General features: G+C 37.5%; 1 protein-coding gene and 1 non-coding gene across 3 annotated transcripts in view; both read right to left on the bottom strand.

Annotated features, from left to right (window-relative positions):
• EPRS1 (glutamyl-prolyl-tRNA synthetase 1) overlaps positions 1 to 18046 on the bottom strand; it is an 80942-nt gene that overhangs the window by 19661 nt on the left and 43235 nt on the right. For both annotated transcript variants that reach the window (XM_003807182.6, XM_034947110.3), the window contains 4 exons: positions 15510 to 15627; positions 11371 to 11730; positions 2979 to 3212; positions 1536 to 1798 (listed from right to left, as the gene is read on the bottom strand). In XM_003807182.6, coding sequence (XP_003807230.2) covers positions 1536 to 1798; positions 2979 to 3212; positions 11371 to 11730; positions 15510 to 15627 — 975 coding nt within the window. The remainder of the gene's footprint in view (positions 1 to 1535; positions 1799 to 2978; positions 3213 to 11370; positions 11731 to 15509; positions 15628 to 18046) is intronic.
• LOC112438685 (small nucleolar RNA U13) lies at positions 1905 to 2008 on the bottom strand. The gene has a single exon (XR_003027062.1). It is a non-coding gene; the product is annotated as a small nucleolar RNA U13 (small nucleolar RNA).

Below are 18046 nucleotides of genomic sequence, written 5' to 3'. Positions count from 1 at the left end.
GCCAGGCTGGTCTCAAACTCCTGACCTCAAGCGATCCACCCATCCCAGCCTCCCAAAGTGCTGGCATTACAGGTGTGAACCACCACGCCTGGCCTCAAGTTTTTCTTTTAACTAGAATAAAAGTTGCAGAGATAGATGCTTGTAAAATAAACTAGGTCTCCAATAAAAAAACTATTTCAGACAATAATCATTTTCTTGAAATATCAACAATTATTCAGGATAGAGATGGTCTCTTTTTGGAGTTTAAAAACAAGGTTTTACTGGCTAAAAATTTTAATGTATTTGCATTTGCATTCTCCATTGTTTCACTATGACATACCTCAACAAAATAACTCTGTGAAACCTAGCACTTTCACAGGCACTAAGAAAGTAAAAGGTGAGAAGTTCTACATTCTCTTCTACCCTGCTATAACTCTGGTTATTCAGTTTAATAGTCAAAAGGAAAAATAACTGTTGCATTCTCTTGTTTAAAGAAACATTGTGTATATGACATGAGAGCTAAGAGGCAGCAAAATTTGATACTCAGCTAAACAAATGTAAAACCAAAGTATCTCAGTAACAGCTTTTTCTTCTTATTAAGCCATTAAGGGAAACCCATCACAAAGTTCACTGTAATTGTGGAAACAGACAAAAAATTACAATTATGTGTCACTTAATGACATGAATACATTTTGAGAAATACGCTGTTAGGTGATTTCATCATTGTGCAAACATCATAGCTTGTACTTACACAAACCTAGATGATATACGTACATTTTTATATGGAAAACCAAATATCCCAGCAACATTACTGAATATCAATAATTTCCCCCACTTGATCTGTGATGCCAATATCAAGTGCCATATGTCAGGTTTCCATACATGCTCCATTATAATCTTATGGACCAATGTCATATATGTAGTCCACTGTTGACTGACACATCATTATGTGGTGTATGACCATACATTATTTATACAGATTGGAAGATCCTTAAAGAGCCCTCTATCCAACCATTTTGTCTTTAGTCAGTTTTGTCTTATATTTAAACTATCAATTTTTAAATTGAGAATGAAGCTCTCACTTAGTCCCCACAAAAGATCTTCATTTGAAAAAAATCTGCTTAAGGTGCAAAACAATGTGTATAATTAGGCTACCAATCATGTTTAAAAAGGAGGAGAGAAAATATGTATGTATGTGTGTGTGTGTGTGTGTGTGTGTGTATCTGTATTTACTTGAATAATAAATGAAAATCGCTCAACAGATACAGAAGAAACTGTTAACAGTGGCTACTGACTGATTACAGTGGTGGGGAAAACCGGAAAGATGGGAAACACGCACAGGAACTTCTTACATTCTGAGATTCTTGAACCAAACAAACGTGTTACCTATTTTTAAAACTAAATGGAAAATCAATAAATGCTATCTGCTGACATTGTAGCTTTAGCGTTCTCTAACTTAATGTGATGGTTAAACCAGTCAAAATTTGTTTTAAAAACTATTAAGAGTTGAATTAATTCACTGCTTTGCTTCAAATGAAGTTTCTGCGATTCATTACCTGGTCTGTTTCTTAGGCCCCTGCCCTTCTCCTGCTCCACTTGATGAGAGCCCACCTCCTTGGTTTTTAGAAGGGTCTTTCCTTTGGCCATCATTTTGTTTCTGAGGCTTATTCTGCTTTTCAGATTTATTTTCTTTTTCTTTCTTCTTCTTATCTTTGTCCTCAGCTCCAGTGGCCGACACAGGCTTATACTCTACTCCTATCAAAGACTTGTACTGTGCCTTTAGCTGAAGGAGTTCTTGAACAGCTATATCTACTTGATCCTTTAGTTTAACAAAAGAGGAAAAAGAGAAGACAGTATTTAACTCGAGTCATTGTCTAAGCACACTTAAACAAATACAATGCTCAAAGCTTTCTTTTTTCCGCCAATATCAGATGGGGAATGTGCCCAGGTGGTGATAAGGTTTGAGGGAGGCATATCTCACATATGAGTGTGAAAACCCAACCATCACACTTAGGAACTACAAAAGGATCTGTCCAAAGTTTAAAAGTAGATCTGCAAACACAATTAAAGACAGGGGTTTGGGGACAGAGGGGTTTGGGGTAGGTGTTACACCAACTATTGAAATTATAAAGATTATGATAAACAGGGATAGAATTGTGCAAAACTGTGACTGGAAAACAGCACAGTCTATAACTGCATTATCCAAATAGTAGTCATGTGGCTGAATTTAATTTAAAGTAAATAAAATTAAAAATTCACTTCCTCAGTCACCACAATCACATTTCAAATGCTCAATAGCCACATGTGGCTAATAACTACTGTATTAGACAATATTGTTATAGCATATTTCCATCACTGCAGAAAGTTCTACTAGAAAGCACTGGTATCTAACATGTATTCCATAGGAATCTAAGTTAAGAGCCATTAAATTACATAAGTTGAACATTTCACAATTATAAAGATGAGATAATGGTTATCAAGTTCTAATAAATTTCAAAACTACAACAACTGTCTTCCACTCATGTGAATCTGTACAGAAAAACCTACTCCTAAAAAGATAACAGAATTCGCACTTAAAGAACTAGCACAAACTACTAAGAGCTCAAAATAAAACCTACTATTTCAGTTTGACAGAGCTTTAGGAGAAAGAATGAAAAACAAGGTAAATATTAAGGGCCTTCAATGAGGTGAGCACTGTGCTAGGGTCTAGGTCACTATTCTGGATCTTACAGATTGGAGGGAAACAAACAATTTAACAATTAAAATACAGTCTGTTTAAGTACTATGTCAGTGATGGGCAGTGTCATATGAAAACATCCAGTCAAATCTAGTTGGCGTAAGAAACAATCAACAAAGTTTCTCTAAAAGGCAAGGTAAGAGAATTAAGAACTGAAATGAGTAGAAGCTAGCCAGATTTGATGGGGTAGAAAACACTTGAGGCAAAGACAATACCCTGAAACATAAAAAACAAAAGCATATAAACAAAATAACACACTAACCTTAGGGGCTTTTTCAGTTTTAAGTTTCCGAACTACTTCCCCTTGAGAAGCTACTTTGTCAAAAAGTACTTTCGCTTCTGGTGTTTCTAAACCAGCAGGTTCAGAATTTCTGGTTGGGCTTGAATCCGAACTTTGAGATAATGGGGGCTGACCAGGTACGTACTCCTTCCCAGTTTTTTCTTTATACTGAGCCTTCAGGGACAGTAAGCATTCTACAGCTTCATTTATTTTAGCCTAAAATAAAAGAGAGAAAGAGATATTTATAAAACTTTGGAAATTTCAGGAAATTTCAATGCCATTTAAAAATCTTTAATTATCAGCAAATCATTCCCATAAGTTAATCATGGGGAAACCTATGTTAAATCATCAGCCTACAATAAGTGATAAAGCTAAATTAAAAACATAAATTATATATAAGCTGAAGAAATAAACAAAAATACAATTCAACATACAACAGTGTAACTTTCTATTTTACTTAAGTAAACAGACAAATAATAGAACATCTAAGTAAACTGTCAGTGTCAAGACCTAGGTCTATAAATAGTGAAGTCAGAATTTACAAAATCAGAACAAAGATCAGATCAATGGCTTTGCCTATACAAACCTTACTTTCCACAGCTTATTAAACAGAAATTAAATACAACTTTGGGGAAAAAAAGGAAGTTTGGGTCCAACTAATGAATAGTTATATCAATTTTAAAAACTGACAATGAGATGAGAAAGCATGTTGAAGTTTTTAGACACTTACCTATATATTTTAATCTGATACTTCAACATAATAATAAAAAAGAATGATATACTCAGCCCCACCGAGACACTTGTGACTCTCTAGCAGAGAACGATAGCAACACAGGCAAAGGGCCCAAGCTGGACACCTTACCTGAAATGGTGCTACTATCTCACCACAAACCAGTGTACCACTGGGAACTTGGAGGTATCAATCAAAATAGATAGGAAAAGTGTCTCCAAATCACCCTATCCAATTTTTACTGCTACATTCGAATAATGCTCCAGATAGCTAAATGAAACCAGGCAGAAGCCATGAAGAATATTCAAATGGGCGTCAGAGGAATGCAGGATACCAATGGTATACCTTCAAAAAATTTGCATCTATGAGGCAGCAAAGCACATTTCCTTGTCCAGCTACTTTATAACGTTTTCTGCCTATTAGAGTGTCATACCAGGTACCACACAAAGGTAGTAAAATTAAGAGAAAATGTACAAAGAGAAGATGAGAGTAAATTGTCTGATTTGTCCTCCTGTTGTGTCTCTTGTTTATTCTGTTTTTAGGAAAGAGTTTTCACAGCAGAAACTACTTTATCTCAAGAAAAAGGGCCAAGTTAATCAGACATATGAGAATCAAAGGGGAAAAAAAGGGAAATTTCCACCAGCTAAAATAAAAATGGAAAAGAAGGAACTTCCCTGCAACTATTTCTAGAAAAATGACTATTTGATGACTATTTGAAAGGAGCTCCATTTTACACTATAAGCAGGTATTCATTAGAGCTTAAAGTCAGATGGCACACTTTTCACACGGAAAAAAAAAAAAAACCCCGTTCGCCAAGATTATAATTTGAAACATTATAAAGGAGAAAATTAAGGTGAGCAAACCACTCTGTTATTCAATGAGATACTCTTAATAAAGCTATGTATTCATATATTTCCCCTCCCATTAGGAAATGGAATATTCTAGATAACTAAGTAAATTACTCAGGTTATTCTTCCAAAAACAGTAAAATTATACTAATCACCACTATGCAATCTTCCCTGATGATTTAGAAGGTACCTAAAGATTCTTGAGAGAATTTGAATTATGATATGAAAAGTATCATTATCATTTTATGGTATATTTAGTCTGTGCCAGACACTACACTAAGTGCTTTACATGGTATCTTACTTAACTCTCAAAACAACCCTTAGAGAAGTTGTCAAGTTTAGAAAGATTAAGTTCCTTCCCCAGAGTTACACAATAAGTAGTAGAGCTAGTATTTGAATCCCGGGTTTATTCCAGAGGCTGTGATCTTGACCACTACGGTTTGCTAAGGATTACAGAAAACAAAGATCTAAATGTGCATTTTAATCCTAGTAACATGCTAGGAAAGCTGCTTTTCGAAAGAGATGTTTGACTATTACTTTGAATTTGTCTCTTAGAATACACAATGAAGAACAGATGGGTGGAGAACAAATCATCTCTTAATATACTAGTTTTCTGGATCAAAAGGCATTTACAAAGAGAAATTGGGTGGTATACTATGATTTAGTACAATATCATACAACAGCAGAAGCTGAGAGAGCATTGCTAGTAGATTTTAAGTTGTTAGTGGACAAAGACTGTTTTAAACTTACCTAACATATGCCAATACAAACAGAAAAGGTTTTCAGCAAATAATTGCTGATGTGGATTAATGAGAAAAGAAACAACCTATACAAAAGACTTTGGTAAAGGTTTAAGATGGGAATTGGAAATAAGTAAAAGTGATGCTAATGTTATGACTAAAAACTGGAAAGTTAAATAAAATGGAGAAAATGGACAATTTTTTTTATTACATTCTGATTACATTCAGAATGAGTACACAAACAGCTATTTTTTCAGCAGCCACTAGATGGAAACATTTCTCCATGGGGAAAGGAGTGACCTTAAAAAAAAAAAAAAAAAAAAAAAAACCTGGAACATTATCCATTTGAAATACTAGAACCTTTCCAAATAGCCTGGATATCTCGATTCTAAATGAAAAAACTTTTTTCAAAAAATACTTTTTTCAAACTTGTTTTTTCCAATTTTATTACCACTCACCTTTGCTCCTTACTAGCATATCTAAGAGAACTATATCTACACACGTTGGTAATGATGACTCCTGAAAGCAGAGATTCTCACTTGGTTGGGAGGGGGATGAATGAAAGGTAATCAGAACAGAAAATCCTTCCAAGTGAGTGAGGGAAGAGAGTGATGATGCTTGTATTATATTTTTTAAAGTCTGCTAGGAGACTTAGTAAACTAAAAGTTCACAGGTTGCAAAGAGAGGCATTTTAAGAAAATAATTAACCAGTTGTGCATAGCTTAAATACCTACACCTGTAAGGAATAACCGATTACTGAAACCTGATTCTAGGAGCCAATACAGCACAGGGTAGAGCCCAGATCCTGACATCAAACCTAAATTAGAACACAACACCTGTTCTCCTGCTTATCAACTGGGCTGATTCGTTTACCTAAATCACAATTTACCTGCTATTTTTCTCTGATACAAATCAATTAACACAAATTCTGAAGATTTTCCAGAAGATCCCCAAGCTGATGTAAGTCTTGTGAAGTATCCTGAACCATAATCTGATGTAAGATGTATTTATATTTGTTTAGATCAAAATCAATTTTGCATTAAGTACTAAATAGATATAGCTGGAATTCACTACACACCTCCCAAATAAGAATTACAAACAACATCAAGAAAAAGATAGGCTTTTTTCTTGTTTCCTTCCCTGCAACATTTATCTTTTGGCCTGAGACATCTTAAAGCTATCTGGGGTGAGAGTGCAGGGTGGCGGCTTCCTAGAACAACCTGCTTAATGGACAAAAGGGTACAGGGATGTATGTCCTTTCCTGATAAACTGTGGTTTGGGTTTTAAAAAACAATAACATTGGTGTAAAAAATAAAAGAGCAAAGATTGGCAAGATGAATTATTGGGGACATAAAATACAAGGTGCCGTGAATTAAAATGCTGCAACTACAGAAGCAAATGGTGATTCAACTACCCTCCACAAAGACTGGGTATGGCATAGAGAGAGAACATTAGTGACAAAACAACTGTGAATTATTTTTATTTAATAATCATTTTATTTTGTTGTTACTTGATTTTTAAACAACTGTTAACTACAATGGTTCTCAAAACTCTTTCTTCCATGGAGGGATCAGCAAACTTTTTCTATAAAGGGCTATATAATAAATATTTTAGACTATGTGAGTCTTGGTTGCAACTATTCAACTCTAACTGTAGCATGAAAGCAGCCATAGACAATATGTACACCATGAGTGTGGCTGTATTCCAATAAAATTTCATTTACAGGCCGGATGTGGTGGCTCACGCCTGTAATCCCAGCACTTTGGGAGGCCGAGGCGGGTGGATCACCTGAGGTCAGGAGTTCGAGACCAGCCTAACATGGTAAAACCCTGTCTCTACTAAAAACAAAATACAAAATTAGCCGGGTGTTGTGGCACGCACCTGTAATCCCAGCTACTTGGGAGGCTGAGGCAGGAGAATTGCTTGAACCCAGGAGGCGGAGGCGCCAAGATCTCACCATTGCACTCCAGCCTGGGTGACAGAGCAAGACTCCGTCTCAAAAAAAAAAATTCATTTACAAAGAACAGGCGCACGGCCAGGCCCAGCAGCTCACATCAGTAATCCCAACACTTTGAGAGGTCAAGGAGGGCGGACAGCTTGAGTATAGAAGTTCAAGACCAGCCTTGTTAACACAGTGAAACCCCGTCTCTACGAGCAATACAAAAATTAGCCAGGCATACTGGCATGTGCCTGTACTTCCAGCTACTTAGGAGACTGAGATGAGAGGATTGCTTGGGAGGTCGAGGCTGCAGTGAACCATGATCAAGCCACTGCACTCCAGCCTGGGCAACAGAGCAAGACCCTGTCTCAAAAAAAAAAAAAAAATTGTTTTAAAGTGCTTTAGTTTTTAAAGTAACTTAGTATTCAGTGTTATTATATCTTTGGCGTATTCTCTGTTATGCACCTCACACTACACCAACTTGATCGATTATTTTATGCAGCAACCTACTGAGCAGGAGAAAAAGAATAAGAGGAGCAAAAGATGGTAGACTTGATGGACTTCAAGTTTTTATTACTTGCCCGTCTTTTTGCTTATACTTTGCCTTTACACTTAAAAGTTCTTTCATAGAAGCATCTATCTGATCCTGAAGCAGGAAAGAGAAGATTAAAAACAAAACAAAAAACAGAGCAAGAAAAGTCTAGTTGAAGCTGGTAACCTAAAACTTCAGCTGGTCACCTTCCTTACCATTTAACATGACATAGTAAAATAACCACCTTTGTAGAAAACTGAATAGTTAAGAAGCTTAGGCAAATTATTAATGTAAAACAAGCACAGACTTGCTAAATAATGATAAGCTAGTAAAACTATAACTCTCTAGCGCTTTCAATGGAGGACCCCACTGTCACCACCTCTCAAGGTAAATAACATGGGAATCGGTCAATATTTTAATCTAGGCTTTGCAAATTTCAGGAAGTTACTTTCATATTCAGTTTCTCCTCTGTTGCTATAACAAGCAAATAGAAAAAGTAGCATTCTTTGAATATTTTTGTACATGGCTCTTGGGAGGACTAAAAAGTGTATAGTACACAGTGCCAGATGCAGGCTAAATGCGTTCCATTCCTAGTAACTGGGTTCGTTCTTTAGAAGAGAAGAAACATTTACTACTATTAGCATTCGGAGAAAAAATATACGCAGTACAGCAGGTCCTTGAATAACACTGTTTTGTTTGATGTCATTTCATCATAACGTTTTAGAGAAAAAAAACGTGATTCCCAGCCGAAGCCACTGTCTGTGTGGAGCATGTGCATTCTCCCCATGTCTGTGTGAGTTTTCTCTGGGAACTCCAGTTTCATTCCACATCCCAAAGCTGCACACATTAGGTGAACTGGTGAGTCTAAATGCTCCCGGTCTGAGTGTCGGTGTGTGTGAGTGTGCCCTGCAATGGAATGATGTCTTATCCAGGGCTGGTTCCTGCCTTGAGCCCTGAGCTACAAGGATGGGCTCTGGCCACCCAAAACCCTGAACTAGAATAAATGGGTAAATAATTATCTTGTCTTTATTCATCTTTCTTAAATGTATATACGGCTCACATTTGTTTCAATTAGAAGTGTTTGGGTCTTTATTAGAGGTCTGTGTAATGCAAAAATAATCTTAAAAAGAAAAGACAAAATATTAAAAAAGAAAAAGAAAAAATGAAGACAACAACAACAATAAAAAAACACAAGAAGTTTGTGTAATGCGATGTTTTTGAGATCAGAAATATGCCGTGGTAACTTCTTTTTTTTTTTTTTTTTTTTTTGAGATAGAGTCTTGCTGTTGCCCAGGCTGGAGTACAGTGGCACAATATCTCAGCTCACTCCAAGCTTTCCCTCCCGGGTTCATGCCATTCTCCTGCCTCAGCCTCCCAAGTAGCTGGGACTACAGGCACCTGCCACCACACCCAGCTAATTTTTTGCATTTTTAGTAGAGACAGGGTTTCACTGTGTTAACAAGGATGGTCTCGATCTCCTGACCTTATGATCTGCCCACCTCGGCCTCCCAAAGTGCTGGGATTACAGGCATGAGCCACCGCACCTGGCCTACTTAATTTCTTGTTTATCTCAATTAGCCTATTTTTGTTATACACCATTTTGCTTAAAGTCTCAGTTTCCAAGAACCTATGAACAATATTAAGACTTACTATATTTTGAAACATAGACATGGTATACAGTAGGCATTCAATAAATGTAAGTCAGACTAAACTGAAGTCAGATTTATTTCAGTATCACATTAGTATTAAAATACCTAATAAAAGTACCTGCCCAATTACCAAAGAAATTTAGATCTTTTTACCTTAAGCTGACTTTTCATAACCTCAACAGTGTTATTTTATGAAAGCATGATGTAACCCATTAACCCAAAAGGATGGGTGATGGATTCATAGTTGACTGTCACTCCAAGTACAACGGTTGCTTCTGTTACTATTCCACCCATAATTAAGCTGACCAAAAATTGGCACAGAATCTCAATATATTCTACTTATACAATGAATAAATTTGAAGACCAAAGCCCTTCCCTCCAAATTACACCTAGAAAGGAGTACATATTTAGTGTCCAACAGATACAGTACAAAATGCTGCCAACCTCCCCATGAGGTAAGAAACATCTGGAATTTATATCCTAAACTCATACATCCAGCAGCATTTATTCCTTGAAGCAAAGCTGTTTTAGATAATCATGGTTCTGCGGGATCTCAACAGGCTATTTAGGCTGCTGCAAAAGTAACTGTGGTTTTTGCCATTAAAAGTAATGGTAAGAACCGCAATTACTTTTGCACTGACCTAATAAAGGATTTCTCAACAGTTCACAATGGAGAGACAGAAAAATATTAACTCCTGGGGCAAGACCTCAAAATGTGAGGTCAAATATTCATGAATCAAAGTATCTTAGGTGGCAGGGTTTCATGTCAGATGCCAGCAACTTGTTGATAAGGTGAGGAACTTACTGAATTCTCCAGCCTGAGCCTAGGACCCTGACAGGACAACAGATCTGACATTTTAGAACAAATCCCCTTCCCGCCACATAAGTCAAGCCTAGTGGTGTACCATACCTCTCTGTGTATGTGCCACAGCCTAAATTCTACAATTTTTGGCAGCTCATCAGGGGCTGAATTGTTTTTCGTTGCAGTACTATTTATCTGATCATGTCTTAAACTATGCTGCTGTTTGAGGAGAACTACGTACCTTCATTATTAAATACGATCTTTCACAGTCTATACAGATGCCATTCCCTTTGTCTCTTACCTACATCAAGTAAGCCCATTTCACACTAGGTGCCACACCTACTTGGCTAAATGTTTTGCCTAAGGACATACTGAAACAAGAATATAATTTATACTTCAGTCAAAATGTCATATAATTTGAAGGCTCTGCTATGAAAAGCTGGAGATAATCACAGGTCAAAAACCTCTTGACAATCCATCTGTTATTCCTTGAATACACCTTGTACCTCCTGACCTCTACCTCTGCTGGTACTGTCCTCTACACTGGGAGTTCTCAAAGCATGGTCCCTGGGACAGTAGCATCTGCATCACCTGAGAAACTTTTTAGAAATGCGTATTCTCCACGTGCTCTGAATCTACTGCAGAAGAAAGTCAAAGGGCAGGGCCTAGCAATCCATGTTTTAGCAAGCCAGTAATTCTGGTGCACAGTAAAGCTTGAGAACCATGGTTCCACACTTAAAGAGTGCCTTGTTGTGATCTTTGTTCCCCCATAATGGCTGCTTCTACTTCAGGATGATTTTAAATATCCTTTATAAATGGTTTCCACCTTTGTTGCCACTTAAGAACACAAACCCTTTACATAGCAACTTATACATATCACAAAGGATTACAGTCACATCACATAAGAGTACACTGAGTCTGTATGTTTCCTTCCCCAGTAAGTCACCCCTCCACTAGATTATGAGCTTCTTATATATATTTTCAGAGCTTGGCACATAGCAGGTATCAATCAATGTTGATTATTACATCAAAATATGAGCAGTCGATGTTTTATAAGAAGATGAGACTACTCTAAGCAGTTTGAATTCACACACTTACTGAAAATGTGGTCTTGACTTTCTCTAACATACTGACCTTAGGGGCTTTTTCAGCTTTTAGCTTACGAACCACCTCCCCTTGTGCAGCAACTTCATCATACAGAGATTTACTTTCCAGAATACTTGCTGAGGAATTAGAAGAAATATTCTGTCCTATTTCAGCAGGAGGGTTTCCAGGTTTATATTCCTGGCCAGTTTTCTCCTTATATTCAGCTTTCAAAGACAAAAGCTGTTTTACAGCTGCATCTACATCTTCCTTTGGTGCTTTCTTGGCTTTTAATTCACGAACCACATCTCCTTGAACAGCCACTCTATTGTAAAGGACCAAGGAATCCTCAGATGTAGTACAATTATTATTCAGAGAAGGTGTTGGTCTTTCCTTAAAAGGAGCAGAGGTCTACCAAGAGAGAAAACCAAAAGTAAAATAATTAATTCATATTAAATGTTTTCCCACAAAATTATTTCAAACTGATTGTTTTATAAAACTTTAAACTTCAATCCCTTAAAAAGCTTAAATGAATAATCTCCTAAGTATTTATCCTAATGAAAAATGGCAGGCGTAAACAAAGATAGAGGTACCTACATACTCACTGAAGCATTTTTACTATAGTAAAAACCTGAAAATACCCTAAATCTTTGTCATTAGGGGACTAAAGAAATTATAACATACCCATCAAGTTTGAGAATAAATCACTGCTCTACCACATACTCACTGTGCAACTTTGAGTTATTTTAAGCTGTTTCCTTACTATAAAAGGGGGATAACCATACTTAACCCATCAAGTTGATGGGAAAATAAAAAGTAATCTGTGTAAAGCCCTTAGTCACAAAGGCTGAGAAAAAGTGAATATCAATAAGCATTAGGTATCACTATTAATTTTTTTAGAGATGAAATACATCTAGATTGTTGATAAGGCAAGAGCTCCATCAAACTCTGTGATATAATTGTAACTCATTGTTGTGGAACAGTTTCATTTGTGTAAAATTATAAATTTACAGGTATCTATTTGTGTATAAAATCTAGAGCTATGTTCACTAAAATCAACCCTGAAGAGTGAATAAAGATACTATTTTTATTCATGCTTTCTGCTGCCTAGACTGCATTCTTCCCTACTGAAACCCTTCTAACATTAAAACCCAGCTCACATTATACCTTTCTTTCAGCTTTTTTCTTTTAAATGATCTGCCACTTAATTTTTCAGAATAATCTTATCCATATTCACAGTCTTATGTATAAATTCCAAAAATTTTCATCTCTATTCCAGAATTCTGTCCTGATCCCAGACCCAGCATTTTCAATGTCTTCAAGACATCTTTACCTAGACACTTAACAGGTATCTCAAGCTGTATCAGAGTTGCATTTTACACGGGCGTTAGGCTCTCAAAGTGGGCATGTCAGTAAAAAAAACCCATCGCTCAAAATTCCTTCCCCATAATTCCTTAAATCACTCATATTTATTTTTAGTGAGATTCTATATATACACTCAAACACTAATATGCATATATAAATGCATATACATTAAATAAATAATACAATTCATGTAGCCACCCTATATCAAAAATATATATTTGTTCAGCTACATTTTTTTTTTTTTTTTTGAGACAGTGTCTTGCTCTGCCGCCAGGCTGGAGTCCAGTGGTGTGATCTCAGCTCACTGAAACCTCCGCCTCCCGGGTTCAAGTGATTACTGTTCCTCAACCTCCCAAGTAGCTGGGATTACAGGCCTGCACCACCACACCCAGCTAATTTTTACATTTTTAGTACAGACAGGGTTTCACCATGTTGGCCAGGATGGTCTCAATCTCCTGGCCTCGTGATCTGTCCGCCTCGGCCTCCCAAAGTGCTGGGATTACAAGCTTAAGCCACTGCACCTGGCCTGTTCTGCTACATTTAATTTGCAACATAAATCATCTCATTCATGGTTAGTAAACAGGGGAACATATGAGTGTAACACCAAAAAAAAAAAAAAAAAATCACACTGCCTTGTGTGTGATTTTTTCCCTGTGTATTCCAGTTTTATGTCAAATAAAGAAGCATGCAGGAACAAGCTTTTCATAATTAAAGAGAAAACTTTAGAAATACATTGACAATCTGAAGAAAAACCCAAAAACCTTTCGTATAAGTGCCTTCCTTTAATGAGGATGATGCTTAAAAAACATTTTTTACCATAACATTAAGCCCTGGATGAGAATTTAATTTTGATAGTATCAGCCTCTATTGGAGAAAAATATCCTCAAAGATCTACACATCACAGGGAAAAGCATTATTATCCTTCAGGTTTAAAGCTGCAAAGGATCTCTGACTGCAAAGTTGGGTATAAGTGGCAGTCAACTGTACCTGAATATTGAATTTCTATTCAAAAGTGTGCAGGTTTCAAAGCATGTCCACAAATTTTTTGACTTTCCTCCCACCAAGAAGGGGGATCTCTGTGCACTTTCCTGAATCTGAGAAAGCTTGTTACTGATTTGACCAACAGAGTACAGCAGAAATGATGTTATGTGAGACTTACAAGTCTAAATCCTAAAATGCAATGCTACTCCCACCTCATCTACTGGACACTCACTTTTGGAGGCCTTAAATGATAGTTAAGAAGTCTTATTACCCTGCCACTGTCATGCTAGAGAGGCCACTTGCAGCTATTGCAGTCAACTATTCCACCTGAGCTCCCAGCCAACACCAATATCAACTTGGCATCCAGGTGAGGAAACAATTTTAGAATCCAGCCCAGGCCAGGTGCAGTGGATCATGCCTATAATCCCAGTACTTTGGGAGGCCGAGGTGGGCAGATCACCTGAGGTAAGGAGTTCAAGACCAGTCTGGCCAACATGGCGAAACCCCATCTCTACTAAAAATATAAAAAAATTAGCTGGGCATGGTGGTGCCTGACTTTAGTCCCAGCTACTTGGGAGGCTGAGGCAGGAAAATCGCTTGAAGCCAGGAGGTGGGGGTTACACTGAGCCAAGATCATACCACTGCACTCCAGCCTGGGCAACAGAGCAATACTCTGTCTCAAATAAAATAAAATAAAAATAGAATACAGCCCAGTTGAGTCTTTGATGACTGCTACCCAGCCACCATCTGACTGAAACCGCATGAGATACATAGGTTTTTAGTGGTTTGCCTCAACTCTGTTTTTCTTGAAACATCGGCTGTTATTTTCAGTATGTGATTTTGCAGAACATGAAGTTTTTCAAGAACACATACTAACTTATAGCATAACACCAGTTATCTTTCTAGGATATGTAAAAAATGATAGGCACAGATGGGAACTGGAACCAATGAGGGAAGAGCAACCAAATTTCCCATCTCATGCTTACTCCATGAGTTATTGAATAATATATAGTAGCAATTTTCAAGGTGTGGTCCACAGACCCCAAGGGGTATATAAAACCCTTTTAAAGGGGATCTGCAAAGTCACAGCTATTTTCACTATATTACGATGTATTTTGTCTTTTTCGCTCTCATTCTCTCATGACTGTTTGTACAGGTTTTTAGAAGCTATTAAGTCAGATATTAAAGAGATCTGTAAAAATTTAAAACCATACCGCTCTTTTAACTAAAATTTTTATTTTGGAAAATTTTTTTTAATAAAAACTTTTCGTATGTTAACATGTAACTGGATTTATTATTTTTACATGAATTAAATCCTTTTAAAACTTCTCAATTTTTAGTATGATAAATGCTGATAAATATAACCCACATAAGCAAATCATTCTTAAGAGTATAAGGGGTCTGGCCAGGCACGGTGACTCATGCCTATAATCCCAGCACTCTGGGAGGCCGAGGTGGGAGTTTCACCTGAGGTCAGGAGTTCAAGACCAGCCAGGCCAACATGGCAAAAGCCTGTCTCTACTAAAAATACAAAAATTAGCCGGGCGTCATGGTGCACGCTTGTAATCCCAACTGCTCAGGAGGCTGAGGCATGAGAATTGCTTGAACCCGGGAGGCGGAGGTTGCAGTGAGCCCAGATCGCGCCACAGCACTCCAGCCTTGGGTGACAGAGTGAGATTTTAAAATCTTACATGAAAGGATAACAACAAAATGCAAAGAGCAAGACTTAACTGTCTTCTTCAGTCTCCACAGTAAGAAAGATAATCATCTGTAAAGAAATATATTCTAAACCCTGGGATAGAAAGACCATTTATTTTTATACACATATCCGTAAAAGTCATTACCTCATTTTTTGTGGCTTCTACTTTGGTCTTTTCCTTTGACCCTGATGTTGGCATTTCCTTTGTGTGCCCATCAGGAATGTATATCAAAACACACGGGGCTTCCTTGCAACTATATGGGCTAAAAAGAAAATAAAGGGACAAAATAGTTTATTTGAACAAAATTATCTGAACAGCAATAAACACTGAATTCCTAGATAAATTCAATGGCACGAAGTTAATGCTTTTCTTTCTTTTTTTCTTTCCTTTTTGAGACAGTCTCACTCTGTCGCCCAGGCTGGAATGTAGTGATGTGATCTAAGCTCACTGCAGCTTCCACCTCCTGCGTTCAAGTGATTCTCCTGCCTCAGCCTGTAAGTAGCTGGGATTACCAGCCACATGCCACCACACTAATTTTTGTATTTTTAGTAGAGCCTGGTCTTGAACTCCTAACCTCAAGTGATCCGGCCACCTCAGCCTCCCAAAGTGCTGGGATAACAGGTGTGAGCCACTGCACCTGTCCAGTTAATGCTTTTTGAAGTACAAAATAGTCCATTGTCTTACTATTCAAATCAGAGGCTCTTCAGAATAGTTTTACAAACAACAAATGCATAAATAAAAATTGACAGTCTTGGCCGGGCGCAGTGGCTCACCCCTATAATACTGGCACTTTGAGAGGCCAAGGCGAGTGGATTGCCTGAGTTCAGGAGTTCAAAACCAGCCTGGGCAACACGGTGAAACCCCATCTCTACTAAAATACAAAAAATTAGCCAGGCGTGGCGGCGGGTGCCTGTAGTCCCAGCTACTCCAGAGGCTGAGGCAGGAGAATCACTTGAACCCGGGAGGCAGAAGTTGCAGTGAGCCAAGATCACACCACTGCACTCCAGCCTGCGTGACAGAGCGAGATTCTGTCTCCAAAGAAAAAAAAAAATTGGTCAGCCATGGTGGCTCATGACTCTAATCCCAGCACTTTGGGAGGCCAAGGCAGGTGGATTACCTGAGGTCAAGAGTTCGAGACTAGCCTGGCCAACATGGTGAAACCTGTCTCTACTTAAAAAATACAAAAATTTAGCCAGGTATGGTGGCGGGTGCCTGTAATCCCAGCTACTTGGGAGGCTGGGGCAGGAGAATTGCTTGAACCCAGGAGATGGAGATTGCAATGAGCTGAGACTGCATCATTGCACTCCAGCCTGGGCAACAGGAGAGAAACTCTGCCTCAATGGAAAAAAAAAAAAGAAAAAAAAATTGACAGTCCTTATTACAAACTTCCAATCTATGAACTTTCGTCCATATGAACAAACTATGTCCAGGGCAAAATTATATCTGCTATGCCTGCCACTAGAAAGGGCGTTAGTGAATGTTAATGATACTCTTGACTTCAAGAAAATTTGTCTACATACCACACCTAATCTGCTTATAAGCAGAAAAATTTCTGTAAAACATTCATTTATTTTAAAATATTTAAGGGTGGGTATGGTGGCTCACATCTGTAATCCCAGCACTTCGGGGGGCCAAGGCAGGTGGATCTCTTGAGCCGAGGAGTTCAAGACTAGCCTGGGAAACATGGTGAAACCCTGTCTCTACAAAAAATACACAAACTAGATGGGTGTGGTGGCACATATCTGTAGCCCCAGCTACTCAGGAGACTGAGGTGGGAGGATCACCTGAGCCTGGGGAGGTCAAGCCGCTGCACTCAAGTCTGGGTGAGAGTGAGACCCTGTTTCTTAAAAAAATAATAATAATTTATAAGAATTTCTCAATTTCAAAGGGTATAGTAATTAGCAATAATCTATTGCCACTTTTTGGCAATTATGAATAATGCAGCTGTAAACATTCATGTACACATTTTTGTGTGAACATGTTATTTTTCTTTGGCAAATATGCAGGAATGGAATTGATGGATTAAACTCCGTGTTTAATTTTTGGAGGAATCACCCAACTGTTTTTCCAAAGTGGCTGAACCATTCTACAACCCTACCAGCAATACATATGGGTTCCAATTTCTCCACATTTCTAACCCTTGTTATTGTCTTTTTTTATTTCAGCCATCCTAGTGGTATGCAATGATATTTCATTGTCATTTTCATCTGAATTTCCCTAACAACTAATGATGCTGAGCATCTTTTCATGTGCTTACATTTGTACATCTGCTTGAAGAAATGTCTACTTAAATCCATTGTTAATTGGGTTCTCTTCTGGATACAAGTCCTTTAAGAGACATATGTGCAAATATTTTCTCCCATTCTGTGACTTATCTTTTCACTTTCTTTGAAACACAATATATGTTAATCTTGATGAAGTCCAATTTATTTTTTTTCTTGGTTGATTGTGATTTAGGTGTTATATCCAAAACAGCATTGCCAAGGTTACAAAGATTTACATTCACGTTTTCTTCTAAGAGTTTTATAGTTTTTAGCTCTTACATTTAGGTCTTTGATAAATGTTGAGTTAATTTTTGTATATGATATGAGAAAGTGCCCAACTTCACTCTTTCATGTGTAGCTGTTCAGTTCTTCTAGCACTATTTGTTGAAAAGTTCAAAAACTTTCTAAGAATAAAAT

The sequence above is a fragment of the Pan paniscus genome, chromosome 1, assembly GCF_029289425.2.
Source record: "Pan paniscus chromosome 1, NHGRI_mPanPan1-v2.0_pri, whole genome shotgun sequence".
Classification (NCBI taxonomy): Eukaryota; Metazoa; Chordata; class Mammalia; order Primates; family Hominidae; genus Pan; species Pan paniscus.
Note: the sequence above shows the minus strand (reverse complement) of the source record. Positions and strands in the feature narration are given on the sequence as shown.